The sequence below is a fragment of the Chelonia mydas genome, chromosome 3 (genome assembly GCF_015237465.2).
Source record: "Chelonia mydas isolate rCheMyd1 chromosome 3, rCheMyd1.pri.v2, whole genome shotgun sequence".
In the NCBI taxonomy this organism is placed as follows: domain Eukaryota; kingdom Metazoa; phylum Chordata; order Testudines; family Cheloniidae; genus Chelonia; species Chelonia mydas.
Genome location: NC_057851.1, coordinates 145,486,564 through 145,513,223, shown reverse-complemented (window position 1 = coordinate 145,513,223; position 26,660 = coordinate 145,486,564). Strand labels below are relative to the sequence as shown.

The 26,660-nt window shown below is 41.6% G+C and overlaps 1 protein-coding gene across 7 annotated transcripts in view; it reads left to right on the top strand.

The window, feature by feature from the left end:
* BTBD9 (BTB domain containing 9) overlaps window positions 1–26,660 on the top strand; it is a 298,672-nt gene that overhangs the window by 231,612 nt on the left and 40,400 nt on the right. Inside the window, exons 11-12 of one of the 7 annotated variants that reach the window (XM_037895536.2) lie at window positions 10,760–10,852; window positions 15,501–17,814. The exons of 4 other annotated variants lie outside the window; for them this stretch is intronic. In XM_037895536.2, the coding sequence (XP_037751464.1) occupies window positions 10,760–10,829 (70 nt within the window). In that variant the 3' untranslated portion in view covers window positions 10,830–10,852; window positions 15,501–17,814. Of the gene's footprint in view, window positions 1–10,759; window positions 10,853–15,500; window positions 17,815–26,660 lie in introns of those variants that run through there. 2 more of the 7 variants (XM_037895535.2, XM_043543502.1) reach the window with 2 other exon arrangements.

Sequence of the window (26,660 nt, the reverse complement as noted above, 5' to 3'; positions counted from 1 at the left end):
AGGATTCAGTATAAATGCCTTCATTAGTCAACTTCTGGACTGAAGTCTTTGCTTCTTCCAGTACTGGCAAAAATGAGAAAGTAAGCAATTTTTCAGTAATAGTATGCTGGGACACTTTTGTATTTTTATGTCTGATTTTGTAAGCAAGTAGTTTTTAAGTGAGGTGAAACTTGAGGAACGCAAGACAAATCAGACTCCTGAAAGGAGTACAGGAGTCAGGAAAGGTAGAGAACCACTGATGCAGGTGATTTGTTTCTGGTGTTATTCCCTGAAAAAGAGCAGAACTCATGGGAGGATCCTTTGAGGTGATAAAGAGACTAAATTAAGTGCATGTACAGAAACCTACCGTCAGGGCTTACCCCAAACTGCTCACATTAACATACTGAAAATATAATAGGGAGACTATAGTAAACATGATATGCTATGCAGATGAGGGCTGCAGAGTATTGCCTCTCTTAGACTTAATGTTTGAGAGTAAGGGGGAGACCCCGTTAGAGAGTGTTAATTGAAGTGAAAGGATAACCCAACTAGAAAAGAGAGAAGTCATGAGTGTGTTACAAAGTCAGAAAGGGGTGTTTTCTAACAAATCTAGCCTGACTCACGTGAGAGAACATCAGATTAACACCAGTGAAGCACACCCAGTAACCTGTAGGGCTTACAGGACAACAGGGATGAGGGAAGAGATCAAGGGGGAGATGCACAGCATGCTAGACATGGAAATTGTAGCAGTCTCAGACAGCCCCCTGGGTTTTCTTTGTTATCCTAGTATCCCACAGAAAGACTGTACAGTAAGGATTTGTGTGGATTATAGAAAATGTAATGCTGTTACAGTCCCAGATGCTTGTGTGGATATGTTAGATACACTTAGCTAAATATTTAACCGCTGTGGATTTAACCAAGGAATCTTGGCAAGTTCCCTTGGATACTGAGTCACAGAAAAAGTCTGCATTCATTACTGATTTGGGACTTTTGGAGTTTAAGATACTACTCTTTGGATTAACTGATGCAGGGGATACATTCCATAGGCATAATCAGATATTATGTGGGTTCCAGGACTTTGCTATAAACTACATAGATGATATTGCTCTATTTAGTAACACCTGAGAAGAACACAAAACACAAGCGGGGAAAGGTATTGAGAAATCTTGAGGAGGTAGGCCTCACAGTGAAGGTGTCAAAATGTATGGTGGGGTCAGCAAAGATCTCTTAACCAGGGTCATTGGGTGAGTGGAGGCCAAATCTACCCAGATCTCCTGAAAGTGGAAGCTATTGTGAATTGGCCCAAAACTAAAAACTGGTTCAATCTTTCATAGATCTATTATCAAAAATTCATGGGAGGTTTCTCTAACAGCATTGGTCCTATCACAAACCTATGCCAGAATACAAAGGCAGAAAAAGTGGTTTGATTAGACATCTGTCAAAAGGGTTTTGATGCAGTGAAACAAATTTGATCAAAGACGCCCATTTTAGCCAGTCCAGATTTGAAGAAAAAGTTTGACTTGTATTCTGATGCACCCAGCACATATCTTGGAGCTGTATTGATGCAAACTGGGGAGGATAACAAGAAACACCCCTTTGCATTTCTGAGCAAAAAAACTGTCTCCCACCGAACAGAATTATTCTGTAATAGAAAAGGAGTGTTATGTCTTTGTGTAAGCTGTAAAACAACTCAGACCCTACGACATAGTCAGGGGTTGGAGAACAAGATAGCCACACTCTGCATTAGCCATTCATTCACGTATATATATTCATCTTTGCAACTACTTATCCCTATTGGGTTTGAACAAGGCCAGCTGCTGCCAGAATTGTTGATTTTGTGCTACCTTGTAAGTCTTGTAAATCATGATGATGAGATGAGATGCCATGGCGCTTTCATCACAAGCCATTGCCGTCGTTTATCTGTCTTGTACATGGCCCTCCTGTAGATTTCTTGCCTGCCGTTTTGATGCCTGTGACTTTTTAAAAGTATTATGCCAACATGTAGTTGATCTGTTGAATTTGTATGAGTTGGCCATGTTCTGCTGATAACCTTTTAAAGCAAAATCGTGGATTATAGAGTCAAACTTGTTCCTTCTATTATTTCTTTGTATACGGCTCATTATCTTCCTTTCAGACTTAGTGACTTTTCTCAATCACTGTCCACAGAAGTGAGGATTAAATACTTTCTCTCAAACTCATAATTCAGCAGAAAGTTCTGCTTTGACCACCTGAATTCAGGTGCTTTTAAAGAACAGCTTTTTTGTTAGTTTTATGAGACTTATGATTTCTCTTCTATTTTCTTAAATAAGATAAGCAATTTGCATTTATTTCAAACTACTTCACCAATTGTATTTCTTATGCCTTTGATTTTATACAAGATAGACTTGTTTGTAGCTGTAAGATACCAACCATATTATAGGCTTCTCGCTATACTGTCCACATCTACATTAGGCAAATTTATATATTCTTCTCTTTCTATGTTGTTTCAGGATGTCCACCTTCTTCTTCACTCCATTTTCTTTCTACTTTCTCATTAGGTGTATTGATTTAAATAATCAATTTTAATCTTGTTTTGCATTTGTACTTTTTAGTTATTTTCCAAAAGAAAGACTGATTCTTACTGGTTGATAACCGTTAAAACATGTTGATTTGCAACTAAATATAGGCTTTATACTAAATTGGTACTACTTTTTGTGAATCAGAAGGATTCATGACATCTATACACATTTATTTAAGCAATTATATAGCTGAACATATATTCATTCAGATTCTTGATTTTTACATTTTTTTATTATATTAGAAAATGGTGAATGATGTATTGCTTATTAGATTTTTTTTTACTCATGATTTGTGTCAGGCTGCATTTGGATGGAAATTTAAATTCAATTAAAAATGCACAAAAACAGAATTTTAAACTTTTTTTTAATTAAATAAGTAAAACTAAATTACACATGTGTGATACATAAGGGGGAAAAAGCAAGTTTATCAAAACATGATTTGCTTTTAAAACTAACTGATTTATTAAACAAAAGAAGTGTTATCAGTAGATAGTGAATTGAACTGATTATTTCTAGTCACCATGTCCTCCAAGATTTTAGAATTAGTAGATTGCATCCTCTCACACCTCATTTTTATTCATAGATGGAAAGAGGAGAACAAGCTTTATTGCCTAGTCCCAATTGGTTTCTCAACCATGAGCTGAAACGAAAAAAATATTCTCTCTGCACTGTAGAAGTAGCTACTATTGTCAAAAGCTGGTTTAGCTCTTCAACAAACTCTGGTTCCAGGTGCTTAGACAATGACTTCCTCCAGCGCAGTGGTTTGACTTTCTTTAAAACTTCAGCAACAAACATATACTACTTGAATCTTACATATTTATTCAATTTAAATAATTTTAATAGACTGAGGTAAAATTATGCCTTAACATAGATTGTCATAATTTCATATTAAATTTTAAATAGGTTTATTTTTACAAAGAAAATGTGTTTAACTTCAATCTAAAAAATCCTATTTAAATTTATAAAAGCTTTCCCCCACTTAAAAAAAGTCATTGGATTTTATCCAACCTGCTTTCTGATCCTGTATGTCTGAGGGAAGTCTTCTCAGCATTTTAGATCATTTCACTTATTCTGTGATATCTTTGATTTATGCAATGGCTGCAATAAGAAATGCAAAGGTGAAAGGCTGAGAGACCAAGATGTTGAGTCATTCAGACCTCAGATACAGAGACCACTAAAATAAATCTCAATATGTAATATATATGGTGAAAAATAAATTAGGTTCTTCTTCAGGTGATCGCTCATGTGTATTCCACAATAGGTGTGCATGCTCGCCATGTGCAGAGGTGCCAGAAGTTTTTCCCCTAGGAGTACCCAAAAGGGGGGAGCGCCCCAGCGATCCCTGGAGTGACGCCTCCATGGCGCGGAATAAGGGGAGCTGCATGCCCTCCCCACCCTCAGTTCCTTCTTGCCGCCAGTGAAGGTGCGTCGGAACTATTCTGCTCCAGCTTTTCTGTAGCTCGTCCCCAGACCTGCTTGTTCATTCAGTGTTGGTACCTGTAGTTAGTTAGCTGTTTAGTTAGTTCAGTTAGTTAGAGCACCTGAGCCAGGGCATGCCCCACACCCCAGGTTTTAAGTCGTGCAACACTTGTAGGCGATCTATGCCACGGAGTGACCCGCACGCGAACTGTCTGCGCTGTTTGGGAGAAGCCCATATCAGCGATCGTTGCAAGATATGCAAGTTGTTTAAGCCTCAGACCAAGAGAGAAGGGGACATTAGGCTCCGGGCCATTCTGATGGAGTCGGCGCTGACCCCGACTCCAGCCTGCCTCTCCGAGTCGGCACTGGGTACCACGGTATCAGTGTGCAGCGACCTTCCGGCGCCATCGACCAGTTGACACTGCTTCCCATCCACGGGGCATGCCAAGAAGGCTAGAAAGATGCCTTCTTCGCAGCAGCAGCACCGAAGTAAACCCAGGACAGAGGCTAGACCCATGTCGGGCAGTCCTCAATCCCCACCAGCCTCTAGGTCTCCGACTCAGGTCGAATGGAGTAGCCCGGCCCATTCTGAGCAGGCCTCCCCAGATGTCCGGACGCCCTCCACGCCTGAGGCCCTGCAGGCTGCCCGGGATGTTATGTCCATGACACTACTAGGAGCACCGCCGATGTCAGCTCCACGCTCCAGAGGCAAGCTGCTGCTGGGATCTCAGCAGTCACCCCTGGCTCGGTACTGGTCTCGGTTGAGGGAATGTTCCCGACTTCATTGGCCACCCAGCGACCGTTCAGGGCAAAGTCCACGTGGATTGCCCTCGACTCCCACCAGACTGGTTCGGTTCCATCTGACCGAGACTCCCGGCACCGCTCCACCTCAAGGAGCGAATACCGACGGGACCGAGGCAGACATCGCCAATGATCCTTGTCTCAGAGGGGTTATTGTAGCCAGTCATGGCATGGATGTTGACGCCATTCCCACTCGGAATCCCACTCCAAGACCCCGCCAAGGCATCGCCTCCACAGCCCCGGGCGTCAATCACCAGTGTCCTGCCGTTGCAGGTACACCCATCAGAGCCAATCGCAGAGCAGCTGTTACCGACAGTACTAGTCCTCCATGTCACGATCATGGTCCCGTGGTCGACGTCGCTTCAGGCATTGCCGCTCCTCCTGGTCCAGAGACAGTGGCAGGTTGTACGTCAGCGCGGCCTCCATTTGTAGTCGTCCATTGATGGGCTATGCCAGCCAGGCTGAACAACTGGCTCCACTGGTCCTGCAGCAGGTGCAGGGGCACCAGGCCCAGTGGCCGGCCCAATGGTACCAGTGGGCACTGTGACCTCTGACACAGCCCCCGGTGGCCGGAGCCTCAGAAGAACCATCGGCTTCCCTCTCCAGACCTCCGAGGAAGGAGTCGGTGGGACGTACATCCCTGGCACCATGCCTGGAGACCCACCAGGTGGTGGACCCTCTGGTGCCGGTGGACACCCAGAGTACCGCACCGGCCTCCTCGGCCTCCCCAGATGAGGCAATTATGGCCCCACCCTCCTCCTTCCCGCAGGAGGACTTTAGGGCCCACCAAGAACTCTTAAAAAGGGTGGCATCAAGCCTTCATCTCCAGGCAGAGGAGATGGAGGAGCCCTCGGACTCCCTGTTTAATGTGCTGTCCTCTTTGGCACCGGGCAAGGTAGCCTTGCCTCTCCATGAAGGGGTGGCAAAAATTTCAAATGCCCTGTGGCAAACACCAGCCTCGTTGGCCCCCATCTCTAAGAAGGTGGAACGCAACTAGTTTGTACCTGCCAAGGGACACAAGTACTTAAACACCCACCCAGCGCCCAACTCCCTTGTGGTTGAGTCAGTCAACCACAGGGAACGGCAGGGCCAGCCAGCCCCTACGCCGAAAAATAAAGACTCATAGAGGCTGGACTCTTTTGGAAGAAAAATTTATTCATTCTTGAGCTTTCAGGTACGAGTGGCAAACCACCAGGCTCTCCTGGGCCGGTATGAGTTCAATCTGTGGGGCTCCCTGCCCAAGTTCAAGGACTCACTCCAGGAGCGCAATAGGAAGGAGTTCAAAGCGCTGGTGGAGGAGGGTACAGTGGCTGCCAGGGCAACCCTACAGGCAGCTTTGGATGCAACAGACACGGCTGCGCAGTCCATGACCTCCGCGGCATCCATGACAAGGGAGTCGTGGTTCCCGCTCTCTGGGCTGTCCAATGAGGCACAGACCTCCATGAAGGATTTCCCATTTGACAGCAAAGCTCTGTTTGTGGAACAAAGGGATACAAGGCTGCATGGCATGAAAGACTCCCGCACGACCCTCCAGACCCTGGGTCTCTGTGTTCCAGCTCTGGCTAAATCTAAGTTAAAGCTGCAGCAGACTCCCACTCAGGCCACCCACCTGAAATACAAGGCCGCCTATAAGAAGTCGCGGAACTATAAGAGGCGCCCTCAGAGGCAATCTCAGCCTGCCCCCCAACCTGTGTCCTCCAAGGGCAAGCAGGCAGGGAAAAAGCGGTTTTGACAGGACACTCGGGGGCGCCCTGCCAGTTCTCATCAGGGATGCACTCTCAATAAAGTTCCCTTCTCCAATCCGTTGTGTGCTTTCCTCCCAGAGCGGTTGCAGCTGACCTCGGACTGATGGGTCCTCAACACCATCTCCCAGGGCTACACCCTCCAGTGTACTTCTTCCCCACCCAACCATCCCACGCCCCCGTCCCTCCTGGGGGACCCCTCGCACAAAGCTCTGCTCGAGCAGGAGGTGGGGCGGCTCCTGGGCCTAGGAGCTGTGGAAGTGATACCCAGGGAGTTCAAAGACAAGGGGTACTACTCCCGCTATTTCCTTATCCCGAAGGCCAAAGGGGGATTCAGGCCTGTCCTGGACCTGTGAGGTCTGAACCAGTACATGGTGAAGCTCAAGTTCCGCATGGTCTCCCTGGCCTCCATCATCCCCTCCCTGGATCCCGGGGACTGGTACACTGCCCTCGATCTGTAGGACGTATACTTCCACATTCATATATTCAAGGGGCACAGACGCTTCCTCCGTTTTGTGGTGGGGCAGGAACACTACCAATTTACGGTCCTCCCATTTGGCCTGTCCACTGCCTCCAGGGTATTTACAAAATGTATGTCGGTGGTAGTGCCCTACCTCAGGCGCCGAGGGGGTCCAGATCTTTCCCTCTCTGCACGATTGGCTGGTCAAGGGCAGCTCCCGGCCGCAGGCAAGGGATCATGTGACGCTCCTCCTGTCCACGTATACCGCTTTGGGCCTGTTGGTAAACGACTCCAAGTCCACGTTAGTCCCGGTTCAACGCATAGTGTTTATCGGGGCGCTCCTGGATGCCTCGTCGGCCAGAGCCTCCCTCCCACTGGACAGGTTCGAGACCCTGAAGGGGCTCATCGACACGGCCACAAGGTTCCTGGTGAGAACAGCCAGAGCGTGCCTCCAGCTCTTGGGTCACATGTCGGCGTGCACGTACGTGGTCTGTCACGCCAGACTCAGGATGAGGCCCCTCCAGCTCTGGTTGGCCTCGGAGTTCTCCCAGGCCAGGGACAGGATGGACAAAGTCCTCACCTTACCTGACTCGGAGATTGCCTCCGTACGGTGGTGGTCCGCCCCAAGCAACATGCTCCAAGGGGTCCCATTCAGGGACGCGGCCCTGTCACTGGGACTGGTGTTCGATGCTTTGGACCTGGGTTGGGGGGCCCTTGTGGGGAACGTTCAGACCCAAGGTCTGTGGTCAGCTCAGGATCTGACCCTACAAATAAATGTCAAGGAATTCAGGGCGGTACGGCTGGCGTGCGTGGCCTTCCACTCGCGCGTAGAGGGCAGAGTGGTCAGGGTCTTCACGGACAACACAGCCTCGATGTTCTATATCAACAGGCAAGGTGGGGCCCGATCCTTTGCTGCGAAGCCCTAAGGCTGTGGGATTTCTGTATAGCTGACGCGATCTGCCTAAAGGCCTTCCATCTACCGGGTGCACGGGCGGATCGCTTGAGCAGGGACTTCTCTCAGCACGAGTGGTCTCTCCACCCAGAAGTGGCTCACAGGCTTCTTTTCAGAGTGTGGGGGACTCCGCAGGTGGACCTGTTCGCGACTCGGCAGAATTGGCGCTGTCCCAGATTCTGCTCCAGGGGGGAACTGGGACAGGGCGCTATCTCTGATGCCTTCCTCCTGTCCTGGTCAGGCCAGTTTCTCTATGCCTTACCCCCATTCCCAGTGATCAGCAAGGACCTGGAGAAAGTAAAGATGGACAAGGCCTGGGTCCTCCTGATTGCTCCAGCATGGCCCAGGCAACATTGGTACGGGACCCTCATGGGCCTGGCGGTTGCTCCACTGTGGCCATTGCCGTTTCGCCTGGACCTGCTCTCCCAGGACTGGGGCTGCCTCTTCCACCCCAACCTAGCAGCTCTCCACCTCACGGCGTGGCTGCTCAGTTGTTAGGTAGGGAGGAAAGGACGTGCTCAGAAGGAGTTCAACACGTCTTCCTAGAAAGCAGGCGGCCTTCCACGCAACGCGCCTACTTGGCAAAGTGGTCTCGGTTCTCCAGATGGGCGGATGAGCGGGGCGTTTCCCCAGTGGCCGCCCCAATCCAGCTTATCCTGGACTACCTTCTCCACCTTAGAGCCCAGGGCCTGGCACCCTCATCAGTCAAGGTGCACCTGGCGGCCATATCAGCCTTCCATCCGCTGGTGCAGGGTCACACGGTATTCTCCCATGCTATGATTGGCCGGTTCCTCAAGGGTTGGACCGTCTTTTTCTGTATGTTAGGCCCCGGGTCCCGCAGTGGGACCTGAATCTCGTGTTGGGCCATCTCACGGGGCCCCCATTTGAGCCGTTAGGCACTTGTTCCTGGTCCCACCTCTCGTGGAAGCTGGCCTTCCTGGTGGCGGGATCATGTCGGCCAGGCGGGTCTTGGAGCTCAGGGCCCTGATCTCTGAGCCTCCATACACGGTTTTTCATAAGGACACGGTCCAGCTCCGCCCACACCCTGCATTCCTCCCGAAGGTGGTCTCCACCTATCACATGGGTCAAGACATTTTTCTACCGGTCCTTTGCCCCAAGCCCCACGCATTCAGTGAGGAGTGCCGTCTCCGCATGCTCGATGTGCGACGGGCACTGGCTTTCTATCTCGAGCGGACCAAGCCATTCAGAAAGTCCTCGCAACTATTCATCGCCTCGACTGAGCGCATGAGAGGTCGGTCGATCTCCACTCAGTTGTTCTCCAACCGGATCACTTCATGCATCCGTACCTGTTATGATTCGGCAAGTATCCCCCTGCCACCGATTGTGAAAGTGCACTTGACTCAAGCGCAAGCCTCGTCGGCTGCCTTCTTGACCCACATCCCCATCCAGGACATTTGTAAGGCTGCCATGTGGTCCTCGGTTCACACGTTCACCTCGCATTATACGATCATCTCCCAAACCAGGGATGACGCTGGGTTCGGCAGGGCTGTACTCCGCCCCGAGAATTTTTGTGAACTCCTACCCACCTCCAACAGATATAGCTTGGAATCACCTATTGTGGAATAGACATGAACAATCACTCGAAGAAGAAAAGACAGTTACCTTTTCCATAACTGGTGTTCTTCAAGATGTGTTGCTCATGTCTATTCCACATCCCACCCTCCTTCCCCTATGTTGGAGTTGTTTGGCAAGAAAGAACTGAGGGTGGGGGAAGCACACAGCTCCCCTTATACCGCGCCATGGAGGCACCGCTCCAGGGGTTGCTGGGGCACTCCCCCCCATGGGTACTGCTAGGGGGAAAACTTCCGGCACCAGTGCACGTGGTGAGCACGCACACCTATTGTGGAATAGACATGAGCAACACAACTCGAAGAACACCAGTTATGGAAAAGGTAACTATCTTTTATTAAAATATGTTCAGTGCAGGCACAGAGCAGAAGAGGTGTCCATTTTCAACAAATGTGGAGACTGATTCTCCAATCTTTACTCAGGCAAAATGCTCACAGAAGTCTGAAATATTGTATGAGTAGACACTGCAGGGTTAGGACCGTGATTTTTAACCTTTGTCAGTACTGCCATCTTTATACAGGCAAAACTCTTGAATTCTCTGGGAGCTTGACCTGAGTAAAGGACTGTTGGATTTGGCCAAATGAAAGAGCCAAAGCCTTCTATGGAGGAAGTTAGAATCTTGATGCATCCAGGCAACATTTTCCCTTTATCACAAAGAAAATGGCTTATTTAATCTACAAACTGTAATTTTGGGAAAATTTTAGGTATAACAAGAAATCTCAAATTTGAGGGTCTCATTTCCTTTAAAGAGCAATAGATTCTCAAACATCAGGCTAATAAAGATCGTTCATTGAAAAAGAGCAAAGAGGTTAATCTTTCACTGTATAAAATTATGAGTTTCATACACTAATTGGTTCCTAACAAAAGTGGTATCTAGGAGAGTCTTCCTGAATATTTTTAAAATTATATTTATTCCCTCTAAAAAAGTATGTTTTATGTTATTACTGACCTGAAATAAGTATGGATGTTTATTAATGAACTAACTATTGTCAGTTTTTATGGAAAGATAGCTATTTGACTGCTGTAGTCTTTCATATCAATGTGATTTTGTTTTTTAAATATGTTGAAAAGAATTCAGAAATTCTTGGCTATATCTCAAGTATATAGAATAGTCATACTTTTCTGTTAGCCCAAAGAACATGACCCCATATTTGGTGCTCAGATACATATGTGAAGTAACATGGGGATTTTTCCAGAAATAGATGAAGAAAACTTAACACAGAGAGTTGCATCCTGATCACTGCTCTTCTCTCACTAGAACACAGTACTTGCCCATTTCTACTACCTTCCATCTGAAGACCTCAAGTTACTTTACAGTTGTTAAATGACTTAAGCTTCACAGTATCGTCAGGTATGTAAATATTATCATCTGCATTTTATAGATGGGCATGCTGAAGTACCCTGAGGTTGTGACATACCCCATTTCTCACAGAAAGTCCGTGATCTTCTCATTCCTAGTTCTGTTCTTTAACCACAGGATTATCTTTGGCTTCTCCTCTTTGCACTTTTTACAGCTTGGTGTCCACTTCACTCAGTCAAGTGTCTCTGTGACTAAAGGAAAATCAGTACAATGTGAAAACCTGATTTTATTAATTCAGAGGCTGATAAGTTAATTATAGGGATATCAAAATGTAAACAGTCCCCCCCAACCAAATCAACTTTTAACTTTTCATATTTATCAAGTATAGTTTGCCAAATTTCTGTCTATGAAACTTCTTCTCCTGAAAGTTTAAATAACCCAATGTCTGACTGCCCTCTTAGCGCAAAAAAAAAAGGGGGGGTAGGGGTCTCCTCCTTCTGATTATCTTTACTACATATCATAATGAGTAAAACATTTTCCAATTTCAGAATCAAATGTCTCCCTCAGTAACTTCATTTGTAGGTGATGGAGAACAAACTATTACCACGAGTGCTTTTAAATAAATCATAATTATGTATGCAGAAGCCTCAACTAAATTTGGGTACTCAATGGCTAATCACAGTTGGGAAAGGTTGAAATATGTAATTTGTTTAAATAGACAGTTCCCAGCCTCTCCTCCCCACACGTATTTCTACTTTCTTCTTTTGGGTTACAGTAGTTTTACTACTAAATGTCACCTGAAGAGAATTAAAAGCACTCCTAAATGCAACTTGCACACATCCGTTTAAAGGTATAATTGATGCTTTTACATTTGCAACATAAGCAGATCTTTTGGAAAATATAGCCTACAACCTTTTATCTTCTGTTTTGTTCTTTTGATATTTGTAAATGTTAAGCAATGTAAATTATGAGGCTTGTGAAGTTGAAATATCCACAGTGAAGATCAAAATGTTAAAAAGCCTTTCAAGGGGTATAATATCTCTTCATACTGCGTTTTTTTTTTTCACTTCTTGATTTAACCTGTTTTCTCTTTAGATTAGATTATTTTAGCAGATGTAGCAGCAGCAGCCGTAGTTAAGGTTGCATAAGCATATACATTGTTACTGTAAATTATTAAAATGTAATATTGTAGAGAGAAGAGAATTTTAAGTGTAACTCAATAAAGATACACTGGACCATTATGACAATGAAAGCAAAGTACGCAAGAATGAATGGTATTACAAGATGCTACTCATGTATGTCTTAGGCTGTTGGAAATACTTCAGGAGGATATATGGCTTTGTTTGAGTTTTTTGTATAAAAAAGCTTTTCTAGAAAGCTGAGAAACATAATGCTTGACTTGAAAATACTGGTACCAGGGGAGAGTGGGCCAGTTATAGTCAGTTTGCTCTCTAATTAAGTTAGAAAAGTTTCTTTCCCGAATAGCTAGTTAACCATGAGTATGCCATGATTCTCTTTGGCATGGTTAGAGTTGCAAATATAACCTTACCTTTGACATTTCTCGACATTTGAGCGCGTAATCATATCAAACAATCTCAGTTATACGTGTAAAGCTTCCAGAGCTTTGGAAGATGGTGAAAGTGGTCTAATTTCAGCTGAAAATATTGGCTGTTCTGAAACTATATAGAAACACATATGTTTGTCGACTGATTAAATCTGTTTCTGTAATTGGGTAACATTACAATAGCACATTTAATGACAAATATCTCCCCTTTACAGACCCATTAAACATGGGGGACTAGCTTTTCCAAATATTCTATGGTACTACCAAGCCAGCCAGCTCTAAGCAGAAGTGGAGTGGGAATGCGCTAACCCAGCCAAACACTGGGTCTTCATAGAACAAGAAAATTGTGGCAGTGTAAATATCACTATGCTAGTATGGATTAATAAAAAAAAATCATGCCCACACATCATTTACACACATCCTTTAACAAAGGCTACTTTGTAGGTTTGGGATAGAAATAAGATCAGTTCTTTTCCTTTGCCAATGACACCTACTGCTAATAATCCACATCTTAACCCGTATCACAAACCAGAAAGCTTCAAAGATTGGGAGAATCATGGGCACTCACGGTTGACTAGCTATTCAGTAGAGAAAATTTTCCAACTTAATTAGAGAGTAAAACTAACTACAACTGGCCCATTCTCGCCGATTCCAGTACTTTTGAGTCAGGCATTATATTTCTTAGCTTTCTAGAGAGAGAAATTTCTAAAAAAATTTCTTTTTTATACGGAAAGCTAACTTTAATAGATAGCACAATAAAATAATAAGATTCTGATTCAGTGGTACCTCACACCAGTTAGGTTAAATATATATATAGAGAGAGAGAGATTGAATGGGAATGCATGTTGGAAAAATTGTGGTGAAAGAGGAGAATTAATGCATATATAGTGGAAATGTCCAGTCATTAGAGAGTACTGGGATGCAATCCGTAACCAAATATCACAAATTGTTGGATATTTATTACCGAATGATCCTTTGGTAATCTTCTTTGGGCTTGCTAGTGGAAATGGTGACAAGAGGAAATGAAAAATTACTTTCATCTGCTAGTAACCGGTCAACTATTGGTAGCCTCTCATAGGAAAGAGAAAAATAGTACAACTATAGAGGAATGGTTCAAAAAATATGGGAGGTTGTGGTTATGGAAAAATTAATACACTAACTATGTACCGAGCAAAACAGACATTGATACTTAAATATTTAGTTATTTTTATTCAATACTCAGACATAGTACATTCACCTTAAAAAACCCAACACATCTGTCAATTTTTTTGAATAATAATATTTGATAGACATGCCTGCTTTGTTAATATGTGTATATTGAGATTTCACTCAATAAAATCGCTGAAGTGACATATGTGTCATAATGGTGCTCACTTTGTAATGTGGTAACACCCCATTAAATAGAAAGATCTGATGACTGTATCCCTATATAATGTTTCTTTAAACAAAAACAACTGTTGTAATGATTGTTTTGTTTTTGATATTTACATGGCAAGAATTTGTAAGCTTGTTAAAAATTCCTAAATAAATAAATAGTTTATATATATATATATATACACACACACACACACATACACCCTTTTAGAATTTGCTTAATTGGTTAAAGTAGATTTTTTTCTGAATTAAAATTTAGATTTTACAAAAACTTAAATCAGAAGCTACTGCAGAAATAAAGAAATATCCTGATGTTTTAATCAGTCCACTATTTGACTGATTCTTATCTAGTTCAAATTCAGCAGAAATGGATATAGTGTTCCCACAATGGTGTCCATTGGAGCTATAGATGTCACATTGTTGCCAGACAGCTTCCCATTTTATAAATATAACCTAAGAGTTAGAACTATATGAAAGCAGAAATGACTTGTGCTGACACACAAGAGATCATGGCCAGTGGCATGCACAGTTCGTTAGAGAAGGGAAGATTAATGCACTGACTGCCAGATGTACAGCTGATCTGTCGTTAAACAGAGAGATTCTGACTTAGTTGTTAGCAGTTTCTCAGGCTTTTCAAAACATTATATATTCTGTGCAACAAATGCTGGAGTATGGAAATGATCTATTTTAGAATACTTTGAGCTTATTGTAGTCATCATTTTCTTTTTTTGCTGTGTGAGCTCTCACTCTAATTATTTAGATCTTCTTCCATGGTTATGAAAATAAGATGTATGAGATTTTTTTTAAAAACTTTCCCCTCAATATTTAATCCTCTCAATTTTGCTTCTTAATCAGCTAATGAGGGCAAAAGACTCACCCTCCCAGCTGAATGTGTTGCTGCACTCAACCTCTCCTGGTTTACAGTACTGGATTAATTCTTTATCACTCTCAGGATTGCTCATTGCACAGTTCTGGGCCATTAGAGAATAGGCTTATATTTAAAATCAACATTCTGTAGATGTTACTCAGAGGTTTAATGTAGTTAAGATCTTAATGCCTAGTTTGGAAAAGATATTTAAGGATATTGAAGAAATGGTGCAAAGCAGAGAAATTTAATATATGGCCATTTCTGCAGATATTAAAGAATTAAGATGTTGAGAAACTGATATGGCCACCTGGACAGACCACTCCTGTGGAGAAATATGAAGTTCATAGAGGTGTACTTTGTGATCTGGAGGTGGAAGGAATTGTACATTTCTTGTAAATTGCATCATGAATACTTCTTTCCCTTTTATATTAGCCTGTAGCCAGTCTAATATTTGGGAAACGCAGTCAGGTAGAGCTTTACATATTTTTTGTGGGATACGTAACTCTTTTTGGCATGTACAGCTCAGTATTTTGAAGATGACAATAAATTATGAATACATCTTCTAAGTCTCGTGGGTATTGTGCTAGCCAGATTAGACTCATAGGTCACTTTATGAGCAGGCAGCAATTATGTCTTTCAAAACTAAACTAAAATCAGACTATGGCCCAGGATTTTTCACTGATTTTGTCTTTCAAGATGTAGAATTATTTTCAGTGGCCAACTTACTTTAAATGTGTTTAAGTGTTGGTATTTTCATTAGTTCTCATTCAGAGACTTTTCTGTCATCTAATACAATTTGCCTTCTGTAAGTTTTTTACTTTCTTAACTTCATTCCATTACTTCTAGTTATACTCCCATATATCATACTAAATAATATCTCCTCTCTCTTTCAGATATTTGTAGCGGTTACCATGTTCCACTGTTGAGTCATCTCTGGCAGGCTATGCATATTTAAATCTTTCCTCAAAAATCTAACCCTCCAGCTCCACATTTTTGTTGTTCTTCTGTAAGCATTCTCCAGTTTGCTAGTATATCTTTATTAACAAGGTGTCCAGAGTGAGTGCAGTATTCAAAGTGTGCAGCGTGGAGCCATTATATGATGTGATCTCTTTATATGCAACCAACACATGGATTGTAATTGCAACCAAATCATTTTCAAGAGCAAAGAAATGCTTCTGCACAGTAACTTGCTGTGTAGACAAGCCCCTGGTTTTCTTTTGGTATCACTGTTCCTTCCCAGGAAACATATATGTGTGGCATTATTTTTTCCGTAGATGTATTATATTGATCATCACTGGTACTGGCATCTCCTCCCAAACTGATGTCATCTGTGAGCTTCCTTAACATGCTGTTAAAGCCCACCCCATGATCATCAACAAGGTCAGAGAAATCATGGATCTCTGGGGTACTCCATAAGAAACCTTTTCCATTCTTGAGATTTTGCCATTTACTGTTTGTTTACCTTCTTTTTGCCAGTTTCCAATCCATGTGAGAGTGTTTTTCTCCAGGCCAAGTGGAATTAATTTTTAGGAGTAATATATCAGAAATCTGAGTGAATAATTGCTATAGAAAAATGTAGAAAATGAATTTTGTCTCTTCATTTTGTAAATTGTCCATAAACAGATTATGATCTTCAATTCATCATTTTTCAGAAATATTCACTGAATAATTCTGGAGAATAATTCTTGTTCTGTAGAGTGTTTATGAACAATACTCTGTATGGGCTCAATGAACTGAAATGTCAAATTCTAGCTTTTTTAATTGGACACTTAGGCCCAAATACTGAGTTGTGGCCAAAGAGCACTTGGCACAGCTTGAGAGATTTGGACAATGGTGGTTTTAAGCCACCTGTGCGTGCGTCTACTTGGGGAGACGTTTTGGCACTAGGATGCTCCCCGACATAAAATGGGGCAACTTACATCAGCTGTCAGTGGCCCCAACAGACCATTTCAACACCCAGAAATCATTTGGGAGTAAGGGGGCCTTGCCCACCACACCCATTGCCCTTGTTTACTGAAGACAGAAATTAGAATCCTTTCTTTTTTTGAAGATTAGTACTAGATATGCTTTTCTCCAATTTCTTGGTACTTTCCAGTTTTTTCAGTAGTTTTCAAAACTAATTTCTAGTAGTGTGTAGTAAGTTTATTTGCTAACTTGCTTAATAGCTTAGGATATAGACTACCCAGACTTCTATGGATCTGATTCTCACTGTCAGTGAGGTGTAAATGGGGCCTTAGTGTAAATTAATCAGTTCTGTATGTGTTCAAACTTTCTACATATTTCCTAATTGCATTTTATTAATAGCTATTTTTATAATGTCTAATCACTTCCTCATTGTCAATGTTCTTTTCTATATTTTTGTTATGGAAGATTTTTTTTTTTTTTTTGGTAAGGAAGTTAGTATCTCAGACATTTTTAAATCATTAATTTCTGTGGTTATTCCAATGGTGGCCATCTCTGACTAAAAGCCATTAGATGCTTGACGCATTTATTCTGGATAAATTGGCTTTAAAAAACGTGTTGCTTTTTTTTTTTTTTCCCTACAGAGAAAGAGCATCCTGTTTGTTCAGTGTATCTGATTCTGCTGTGCCTCAGACTTTAACTTTACTTCCAAAATTAGAAAACTTGGACCCAGCCCTGGACCCTTGATTTTTCCCTTTTTATACTTCCATATCTTTCCTGCTTTAGTCTGCTTGTTGCCATCTCCTGAATATTACCAGATTTTATCCTTACTCAGTCCTGACAAGAAATCTATATTCATGTCTTAATTACCTCTCATTTCAACTATTGCAATTACCTCATTATGGGTTTTTTTTTAAATCCTTACTTTTCCAACTTCAGGAATGCCACAGTGTGGCAGCCAGATTATTCTCTTATTACTCAAAACAAGATATTTTTGCCATCTTCCGTCATTGTTGATGGCTCCTTAGCCAAAGCCAATTCAAAACTATACTCTTGGTTTTCGTAACTTAGTTGACTTGCTGTACCATACCTCTGTGACTTTCCACTTTTGTGGTGGTGTCCTTTCACTTAAGTTGCCCTTTCCTCTTACGTGGGACTCACATGATCTATTTTTCTGAACTAGAAAGTTTTCTAGTTTTCCTTTTCTCTATAGCTAGTGATTGACAATCTCCAGTTTGATCAAACATTTGTAATATTCTTACAATAAACTGTGTGTAAAAAGAAAATAAATGGAATTGTACATTAGTCCAGGATTTCTTGTTTGTAATTATAGTGCAAATAATATTTCTTTATAGAAATTCTTTTTTCGATTAGGGCTTGCTTTGTAGAGGGCACAACTGTCCATCAATTTAATATTCCACCATGCTATGTTTTTTTGCACCTGCCTTACTGTTTAATACAGTCATAGGACCAAATCTAGAGATAGTGGATAAGATACTGTAAAGGAGCCTCAGGGACCTATACCACCTTCTGGCCTGTCTCACCACACTGGCGCCTCCTGCTGGCCATTTCGGGAATTAGCGCTGGTCAGCGGATGTGCCCTCCAGTGGTGGTGGCTCTCCCGTCCTCGTCTCCGCTTGCAGACCCACTGCAGTTCCAGTCTCACTGCCTCTGCTTTGTATCACAGCCCTCCGGCCATGTCACAATCCGGATTCCCCTCTTCCGGGGGACTCCTTCTGCAACAATCTAGCCGCTCCTCACAGTGGCTTGGCAGTCCATAGCCTGGCCACTTCTTCACCGGTGGCGGGGGAGAACAAGGCCCAGGCCCACCCACTACTATGGGCCCCAGCAAACAACAGTTTCCCGCTGCCCCTCCTTTCTTTCTCCAGCAGTCTGTCTCAATTCTCTGGGCCACTTCCCCACAGCCCGAGCACCTTTGACTCCTGCCTTTGGCTCCTTCACCCTCCTCCCAGGGCCTTGGGCCTGCAAGCCCTAGCAGCCCTGTTCATGGTGCTAACCACTGCCCTAATTGGCTGTTCCTTGCAGCCCTTCAGGCTGGGTTTTAACCCTATCAGGGCCAGTGCAGGGCAGGCGCCCCATCACATGGCCCCTAAGTATGTACGTTACAATAACTTAGACTCATGGACTTATCATGACATCATACTGGAGATTCAAGGAACTTCTATGACCTGTGCTATAAAGTAGATCAGACTAAACAATCCCAGTGGACCCTTGTGGCCTTAAAGTCTATGAATATATGAATCTTACTGACTTGTATGTTGCACCTTTAACATATCACATTTCAGTTTCGCTCCCAGCCTCGAGCAGCTCTGGAGATGTCTGCTAAACCTTGTACAACTATTGCCAACTCTGGTGAACCTAACAAATACTAATAGGCTGCTAAACTAATCTACGTGTTACTGAAACCTATGCACCTGAAACCTGAACACACCATTTCCACTAATACAGCTTCCCATCCCCTTGTCAAGGGCACACTCACAGTTGGTGGAACAGGGGTTGGAGAGTACTGGTGACTGCCTGCCCATATTTGAATGTTTGGAAAAGTACTGAATGGAGTTTCTGCTCTTATATCTTCAAAACTACACTGGACAAAACACTAGAAAATATAATAGAAACAATCCTGCATTGATCCCTGGGACAATGGCCTGGATGGGACCTAAAAAGTCTTTTTATATCATTGGCTTTTTTTCATGAATACACTTTTTTCTTTTCTTCTTCCATTTCGTGGTTGTATATTTTAAATAATGACATTTTGGCTAAATTTGGATCTGTAAGGCATCTCATGGCCAACCATATCTTGAGAGACTGCTTTTGCTGAGCTGTGGTATTCTGAAAATAAATATTTTTCATCTGAATATAAATAAATACACATACCCCCATAACCAACGCCATTGTAACTGTTACCACAAAATAATAATCCAAACATCAGGCATTCCCTATGAGAGAGGGTTGATTACCCTGTGGTGTAAGGGAAGGCCTACCTAATGTTGCAATTTTTATTTGGTGGTAGTGTTTATTTGCTGTGGAGTTGATTGTTGTATAAGATAGTCATTTAGCTATCTAATTAATAGAAACTGTCTGAATGTTCACAAACTAGGTGATAGGTTGCTCTTCAACTGCCTGGTGCTGCTAGTGTTTGCAGCTGCCCTTTGTTATAGAACTGGCCATTAAACCACAGTGACTGTTAGAATCACTTGTACAGACACAAACCAAGTCGAAGGTTAATGTATCTTCTGCTAAAGGTGGCATTTCTGTTCTCTTCCGAAAAGATTTGTCCTAATTAGATTGCTGACATGCAGGATCTAATTTCATTACACCCTTGAAAAATCACAATTTTGCCTTGGCTGACCAAATCATGTGTAGTTTTTATAGCATTGAAAACACCACCTGGCTGGCACAAAATGTTATAACGCATTCACAATATTAAACTATTGATTCATTCCAAGTAAAGTTTGTACCGGAAAAATTAAATACATGAATCATAGAAATACGAGATGGAGCAGAATTATTAGGTCTTCAGGTTCATCCCTTGGGGGCTGCTGCAGGATTGTTCCCTACAGTATATTTGCTAGAGTTATATTCAGTCAGTACAATTTTCTATGACTCAAGTGACAGGGCTTTCACCCCTTTCTGATGGTAACTACTCCCCAATTTAGTAGATTTCTACCATTAGTAATCCTTCCTGATATTCAGTCTGAATGTGCCTATCTAATTTCACTTAATTGCTTCCCCTATATCACACTAAACAATTACTCTCCTTTCTTGAATTTCACACTCTTCAAATAGCATATTTATAGACAGTCATTCTGTCTCTCCCACCACCTTAGTTGTACAAGTTTAGCTAATATTTAGTTTTTAATCTTTCTTCGTAAATCAATCCCTCCAGCCTCTAAATCATTTTTGTCATCTTCTCTGAACTCCCTCCAATTTGTCTATATCTTTTTGGTGTTGAGATGCAGGGAGTTGAATGAGTATTCAAAGTTTAGTCTCACCAGAATCATATGGAGATAACCTATCATTGCCCTGCTCTCTGACATGATGCAAACCGAAAATTGCACTCATTTTTTTGGACAGCCATATTTTATGTCTAAAATAGTTCAAATTTGAATCACTATGAACTTGGGTCAGTGTTTTTGCTGTTCAAATTGCACAAGACTGAATTACAAGCTGAGTGGCCTTGTTTCCAAAGATCAGGTTAATAGCTAATTCGGTGTGGTGAGAATAGTGGAAGAAGAATTTTCTCCCTTAATTATCAATCTCTAGCATGTTTGTATGTTGTTACAGAGAGACAGATGTTGATTTACCTTTTTACCAGTTTATTTTCATCTTTGAGGTGATGCTACAATTTACTACATTCCTTGGAGTTTGACATGTCAATTAGATGTTATCGACAGTAATAGAGGGCCAGTTCCTGTAAATGTGAAGTTTTTATGGGTAGGCCATGAAATGACACCCCAAAGGAGTATGTGAGAATAGAGTGATAAATATCATGTTACCCTGCACACCACAAAGGAACTGATTAATAGGGAACATGATTCTATCTCACACACCAAAATGTTATTTATTTAATTTTCTGTCAATCAGCTTTTCTGTTCTAGTTATCTGAAAAGTTAAATAATCAAGATTTGGTCACACAGTAGGGATTGGATGAAAAGTCATAAGCAGCACCCTGTTCATTCATTGTGTTACTGCATATATTATGATCTTATTAAAGCCCTTCATTACTTTTAATGGTTACATGAACAACCATGGGCTACAGATACACAATCCATCAAAATAGTGGAAATAAATATATACAACAAAATGTTCAATATGGGATCTGCTTACCCTCCAAAATTGTGCTTGCAAATTTTCTGCCTGCAAGAATTTGTGTGCACCAGGGGTGTGCCAATCAGATGGATACTCACTCTATATGTTTGGGTTTGCAGACACCCAAGTGGGTGTATACGTACGTTTTGTGTGCATAAGTTTTGAGGCAATATTGGAAAATTTGACTCCCAGTGTTTTGTTTAACAAAGTTTTATAATCAGGAACCGTAGGTTTTAGGGCCAGATTTTCAAAGGTATTTAGGTGTCTAAAGATGCTGATGAACACCGGGCTAGATATTTAAAAGCTCCTAAGCAGATTAGGTGCCTAACTCTCACTGGCACTTTTGAAAAATCCCACCAGGCATCTATCAGCATCTTTAGGTGTCTGAATATCTTTGAAAATCTGCCCCATAGTGACCTGGTTCTGTTTTACTATTGCTCTACTTTGACTATTTTATAAAACATTCTTTGCTGCATTTAAGAAAATATTTTATTGTAATATTCATTATTTTATTGTATGTTACACTGAAGTTGTAAAAGGAGAGATTACGTTAAAAAGAGATGTATTTTTTTCATTCGCGGCATTTAAAGATGTCAGGAAGTCAGTATAGACTTCGTTAAATCTCTTTCATAAGTCAGTCTTTTTATTGTAATAAATATGCATTATCAAGTTGGTGTTTTATGACTACAATAAATCACACATTGTAAAACTTTATATCAGTTCATTAAAAGATCCCTTGTTAATGGGTGGGAATGTTTTTGTTTTGTTTTGTTTAATTCATGTAGGAGTTATAGCTTCAAATCCCTGTGCAAATGCTTACAGGATTGCATGTCTTCCGCAGGGGAAAAATATTCAGAATAAAAACCTTTTGGGGGATTGTCAGAAGCTTTTCTCCATAAGGAAATGATCACAGTAACTTAATCTTAGAAAGCCCAGTTCATATTGGACAGAATGCCAAAATTAGGTTGTCTGTTTTGTGATTACCCTCTGGTTTTGAAGCCTCAAATGTAAATAATGTAGCACACAACACTTGTATCCTGGGATCCAGTAAGTCTATGTGCAGAAAAGTAAAAATTTGAAGAAGTGTGGGTCCAGTATTGTCAGTTTTTTAGGCCAGGTCCAGAGTGCATTAACATCTCATCCCACATCATTCTCTACTCCTGGGGGAATTCTGCTTCACGTGCGTAGAATTCATGGCCCCCACAGATTTCTGTGCTTCGCAGAAAAATTACTTCTGATGGGAAAGCAAAGGGAAGCCACAAGAGCAGTCATGTACCGCTTCCCTGGCAGTGCAGGCAGGTCAGTTTGGGCACCCAGAGCAGCTGGTAGAGACATAAATCACCATGGGGGGAGGAGCTGGGCAGTCATACTTGTGAGAGAGAGAGAGAGGGACACTGTCCCTCTCGCTCACTATTGCGGCATGCTCAGTGTGTAGGGGCAGGGCTTGGCAGTGTTTCTGAAGAGGTAGGCGTGCGGCAGGCTCTGTTCCCTCAGGCAGAGCAGAATGTAGTGAATTGTTCCCATTGTCTTTGTGAATTCCCCCAGGAGTATAAAACAGGTGTACAAATTTTAAGTCCCCTTTACATTGCTAGAGTGGTGTAAAGGAGCATTATTGTAAAGGACAGTATGGCCTTATAAACACTTGTGGTTCTTTAGTGATTAGAGCTGGTCTAAATTTTTGGACTGAAAAAATTTCCTATCAAAATGTGCTCCATGAACTGTTTGTTACTGACCTTTTTGGAGATGCTCAGTAGCCAATATAAATTGTGACTTTGAGTCCCCAGCCCTCACTTGCTCTTCAGTTGCCTGTGATCTAACACTGAGCATATGGCTGCATATATTTGTTGACTAATAACTAGAAGTAAAGGGTCAACTAGCAACATTACTATTAGACAGAGGGAGTTTGGGGATTTCTTCCAGTGCTCCCCACTGCCATTCTCCATGCATTGTATTGTAGTTTAAATAAATTACCAAAATAATTTAAACCGCCTTGATTATATTGTGTTATATTGACCAAAAAATATGCAGAATTTTAAAATATTGTGCACAGAATTTTTAATTTTTTGGCACAGGATTCCCCCAGAAGTAATTCTCATTCACTTCACAATGCCATAGTGAACTCTGGATGAAAAGATACTCCAGTGATAATTAGTGGACTGCTTTTATATTATGTTCATTTATAAATAACGTTGTTTCCTGTGTTGTTTGTCAGAGTATTTTAAACACAGACAGCTGCCTCAATACATGAGTCTGATAAAGTGTATTAAAAATAAATTATCCAAAGAGAGGCTAATTGGTAACTCTTCAGGGAGTATAGATCTTTTGGTATCCTGGATGGAGTGCCACTGAGGAATGATGTATAATGTTTACTGGAATGCCAGTCTTGTTGGTGGTTTTAATGAATTTGTATTTATGTATTTTAAAGTTAAGGGACTTCTTATAAAGAGGGTAACATGTTTGTTTGTTAATACATACTGCAGTTACGTGACAGATATTGCCATGACTAATGTGTAGTGCTTATTCGTCTTGCATTTACTTCAGAGATTTCATGGTATCTTTCTTCAAAGACTTCTATTGCCATTTCAAGTCCTCTTGCTCTACTTTTCTTCATTGTTCATTACTATCATATCAAGGAATATAACATAAATGTAACCAAGATGCACTATTAGATGTCTTTTAGCTTTGTCTCTACTAAAAATAAATTAACCAAAGAGAGGCTAAGAAAAGAGAGTTACAGAGGGAAAACAACTATTTGAGCTGGCATCCTTATTGCTCCTTTAGAAGTACTAGGTTTGACAGTCCTCTTTTTGTGGGAGAATTTTGCCAAGCTCTTTGGAAAACTGTAACGGTGACATCACAAATGGGTGGAATCTGAGCTGAAGCTCTCATAGTCCTCAACTGAGGGAGGTGAGGAGAAAAGCGATGCTGAGTTTTACTTTAATTAAAAAAAATAAAATTAAAATGGCCTTCGCTTTTATTATGCAGGTCCCTTTACAATATTTTCTCCTTTCCCTATGCCCCAACCCAGTCCCTGCTGGTCCCCTAGAGAAGAGGACTGGGCTGGTTCCTTAACTTGGGCGCCTTATGTGGTCATGTAGCTACTAGTTGGATCTCCCCTGTTCTTACTTTAAAGTGCTAAATTAGAGATTTCCCAGGGTGGGCAGATTGGGGATTATTTTATTTTATTTTATTTGGCACCACTGTATCTGAAAATGAGCTTTCTTTATAAACTGGAAATTTACAGGCAATTTGTCTATAAAATGGTTTGGTCTCTTTTGGTATTTAAAAAAGGAAAAGAAAAACTGCCAACTTATTAACATTTGAAAATTGGCTGCTGTTGAACTGCAATGACTGTTTTCATAGCATTTTTAATACACATATCCATGTTAATTTTGTAGTTGTTCCATAGTAGAAATTGATATAGTATTGGTTATAATACAGGATGAATATTACTTGTGCAGAACATGCTGCATTGCTTGCTGTAGACACAATGGGCTTGTCTTTTGTGTGGTACACACATTTTTGTGTTTACAAATGGCAGTTTGCACATACTAGTTGGGTGCTTGATGACCAATTTTATGTTAATGCAATTATCAGATTTATGTGTGCACAGACAGGAGGCCATTTGAAATTTTTACTCATCCTATTGTCCATTTTTGCCATTAAGTCTCCCTATTACCACAACTCCAGTAGAAGCTACTTGTACATACCTCAGCCACAATCATTGATTCATTCATCAAATTTTTGAGGCTGGTTCCCTGTGATCCCAGAGCATATGGATCTGCCATCCCCACTACTGCTACCTAGCCTGGGGACTGGCACTTTTGCCTCTGTCCTGCCTCCATGAGAATAAGTAGAATTTGGATTTCCAGTTTAGCACCATAGATTGCAAATAGGCTGGACCCATGAAAGAACTCCATGTTTGATGTAAATTCAATTTGTGTTCATTCATGTTTTAAAGGGGAATTTATGCTAGTGGATACCCGTAGAAATTAGGTGCATTAATGCTGTTGCTTGGGCCCTGTCTGTGTTATGGAAAGGTAGCATAATGCTAGACTTCATTACAACATGGTAGTATCTTACACAGTTAAAATAGGTTTGGTCTTGCAGTGTAGCAAGAACCAAACCATATTTTAAGTGTTCTTGTGTCATGCTAAACTCTTGGAATTAGCCTGGTTGGAGCATAATTCTGAAGTATGGTTCAGTCCTTTCTACACTACAAGAATGAATTGGGTTTTAACCACGTCCAGCACTACTGTGTTGTAAGTAGATCCTGCCATATAGTAGCTCTTCACAGTGTCAGTGGATCCTTAGAAAACCTCAGTAACAGATATGTTTCTCCCTCTTTCTTAACTTGCTTTCTTCTGGAGGGAAACACAAAAAGGGGAAAGGTCATTATTTATGTGCAATAAATCATATTAGAAAGACTGCACCTTTTCAGATGACTTACCAGGCAAGAGTTTAAACCAGTGAGAAAAGCCATTACACCTTGTAAGAGGTAAAGTGCCATAATGGAGATACAGGCTATAATTTGCCTGGATAGTAATGCCTGTTCCATTCTTCTTCTCCCACCTCCCCCAGTAAATAAAGAAGTAGGAAGAAACATGAAGATTTTTTTTTCCTGAGTCAATTGTTGGATGCGCAAAGCCATTGAGTTTTCTAGTGACAGCTGTTGCTGTTGGAGAGATGAAAGCACTTGGCCTGAGAGTCTGTTTATGTGTTTGAGCAGAAAAAGCGATTTTTGTTGCAAAGAGCTTTAAGTGAGACAGACAGAGTAAGAGAATAAGAGAGTGAGAGATAATTATCTAAATTATGTTCGGGCTATTATTGAAGACGAATATAGTTAAAATGTAATTAAATATGACAGGCTCACAGGATGCAAGCTTGGCTTTGGAATGCTAATTATCAATTACTGCATCTCCTTAGGGGAGTCAGGCAGTATGAGAGAGTTGGGGGTGTGTGGCTGAGGTGAGATGTAGAGTATTAAATAAAACACCTTAGGGCTGTAACAAGGCTAATTTCTTTTTAAAAATGAAGCTTTTTAAAAATGGTACCAGGGGAATTCCGCAGGCTAAGCAACTTGCAGTGCTGCCTTTCAGCTTGAGGACCCTAGTGTAAGTCAGTGTATGTTGCTGGTCCCTAGTCTTTTCTTCAAGCTGTAGACCTCAGCTGGAGGTAATGATTATGTCTACTGTTAAAGTGATGATCAGGACTGCCTCAGCTTGAGCAGAAAATCTAAAATGAATCAACCAGTCAGACACTGTGCGAGGGTAAAAAAAGATCAACACTTTCATAAAGTTTAAAAAACAAGGAGGAAAGAG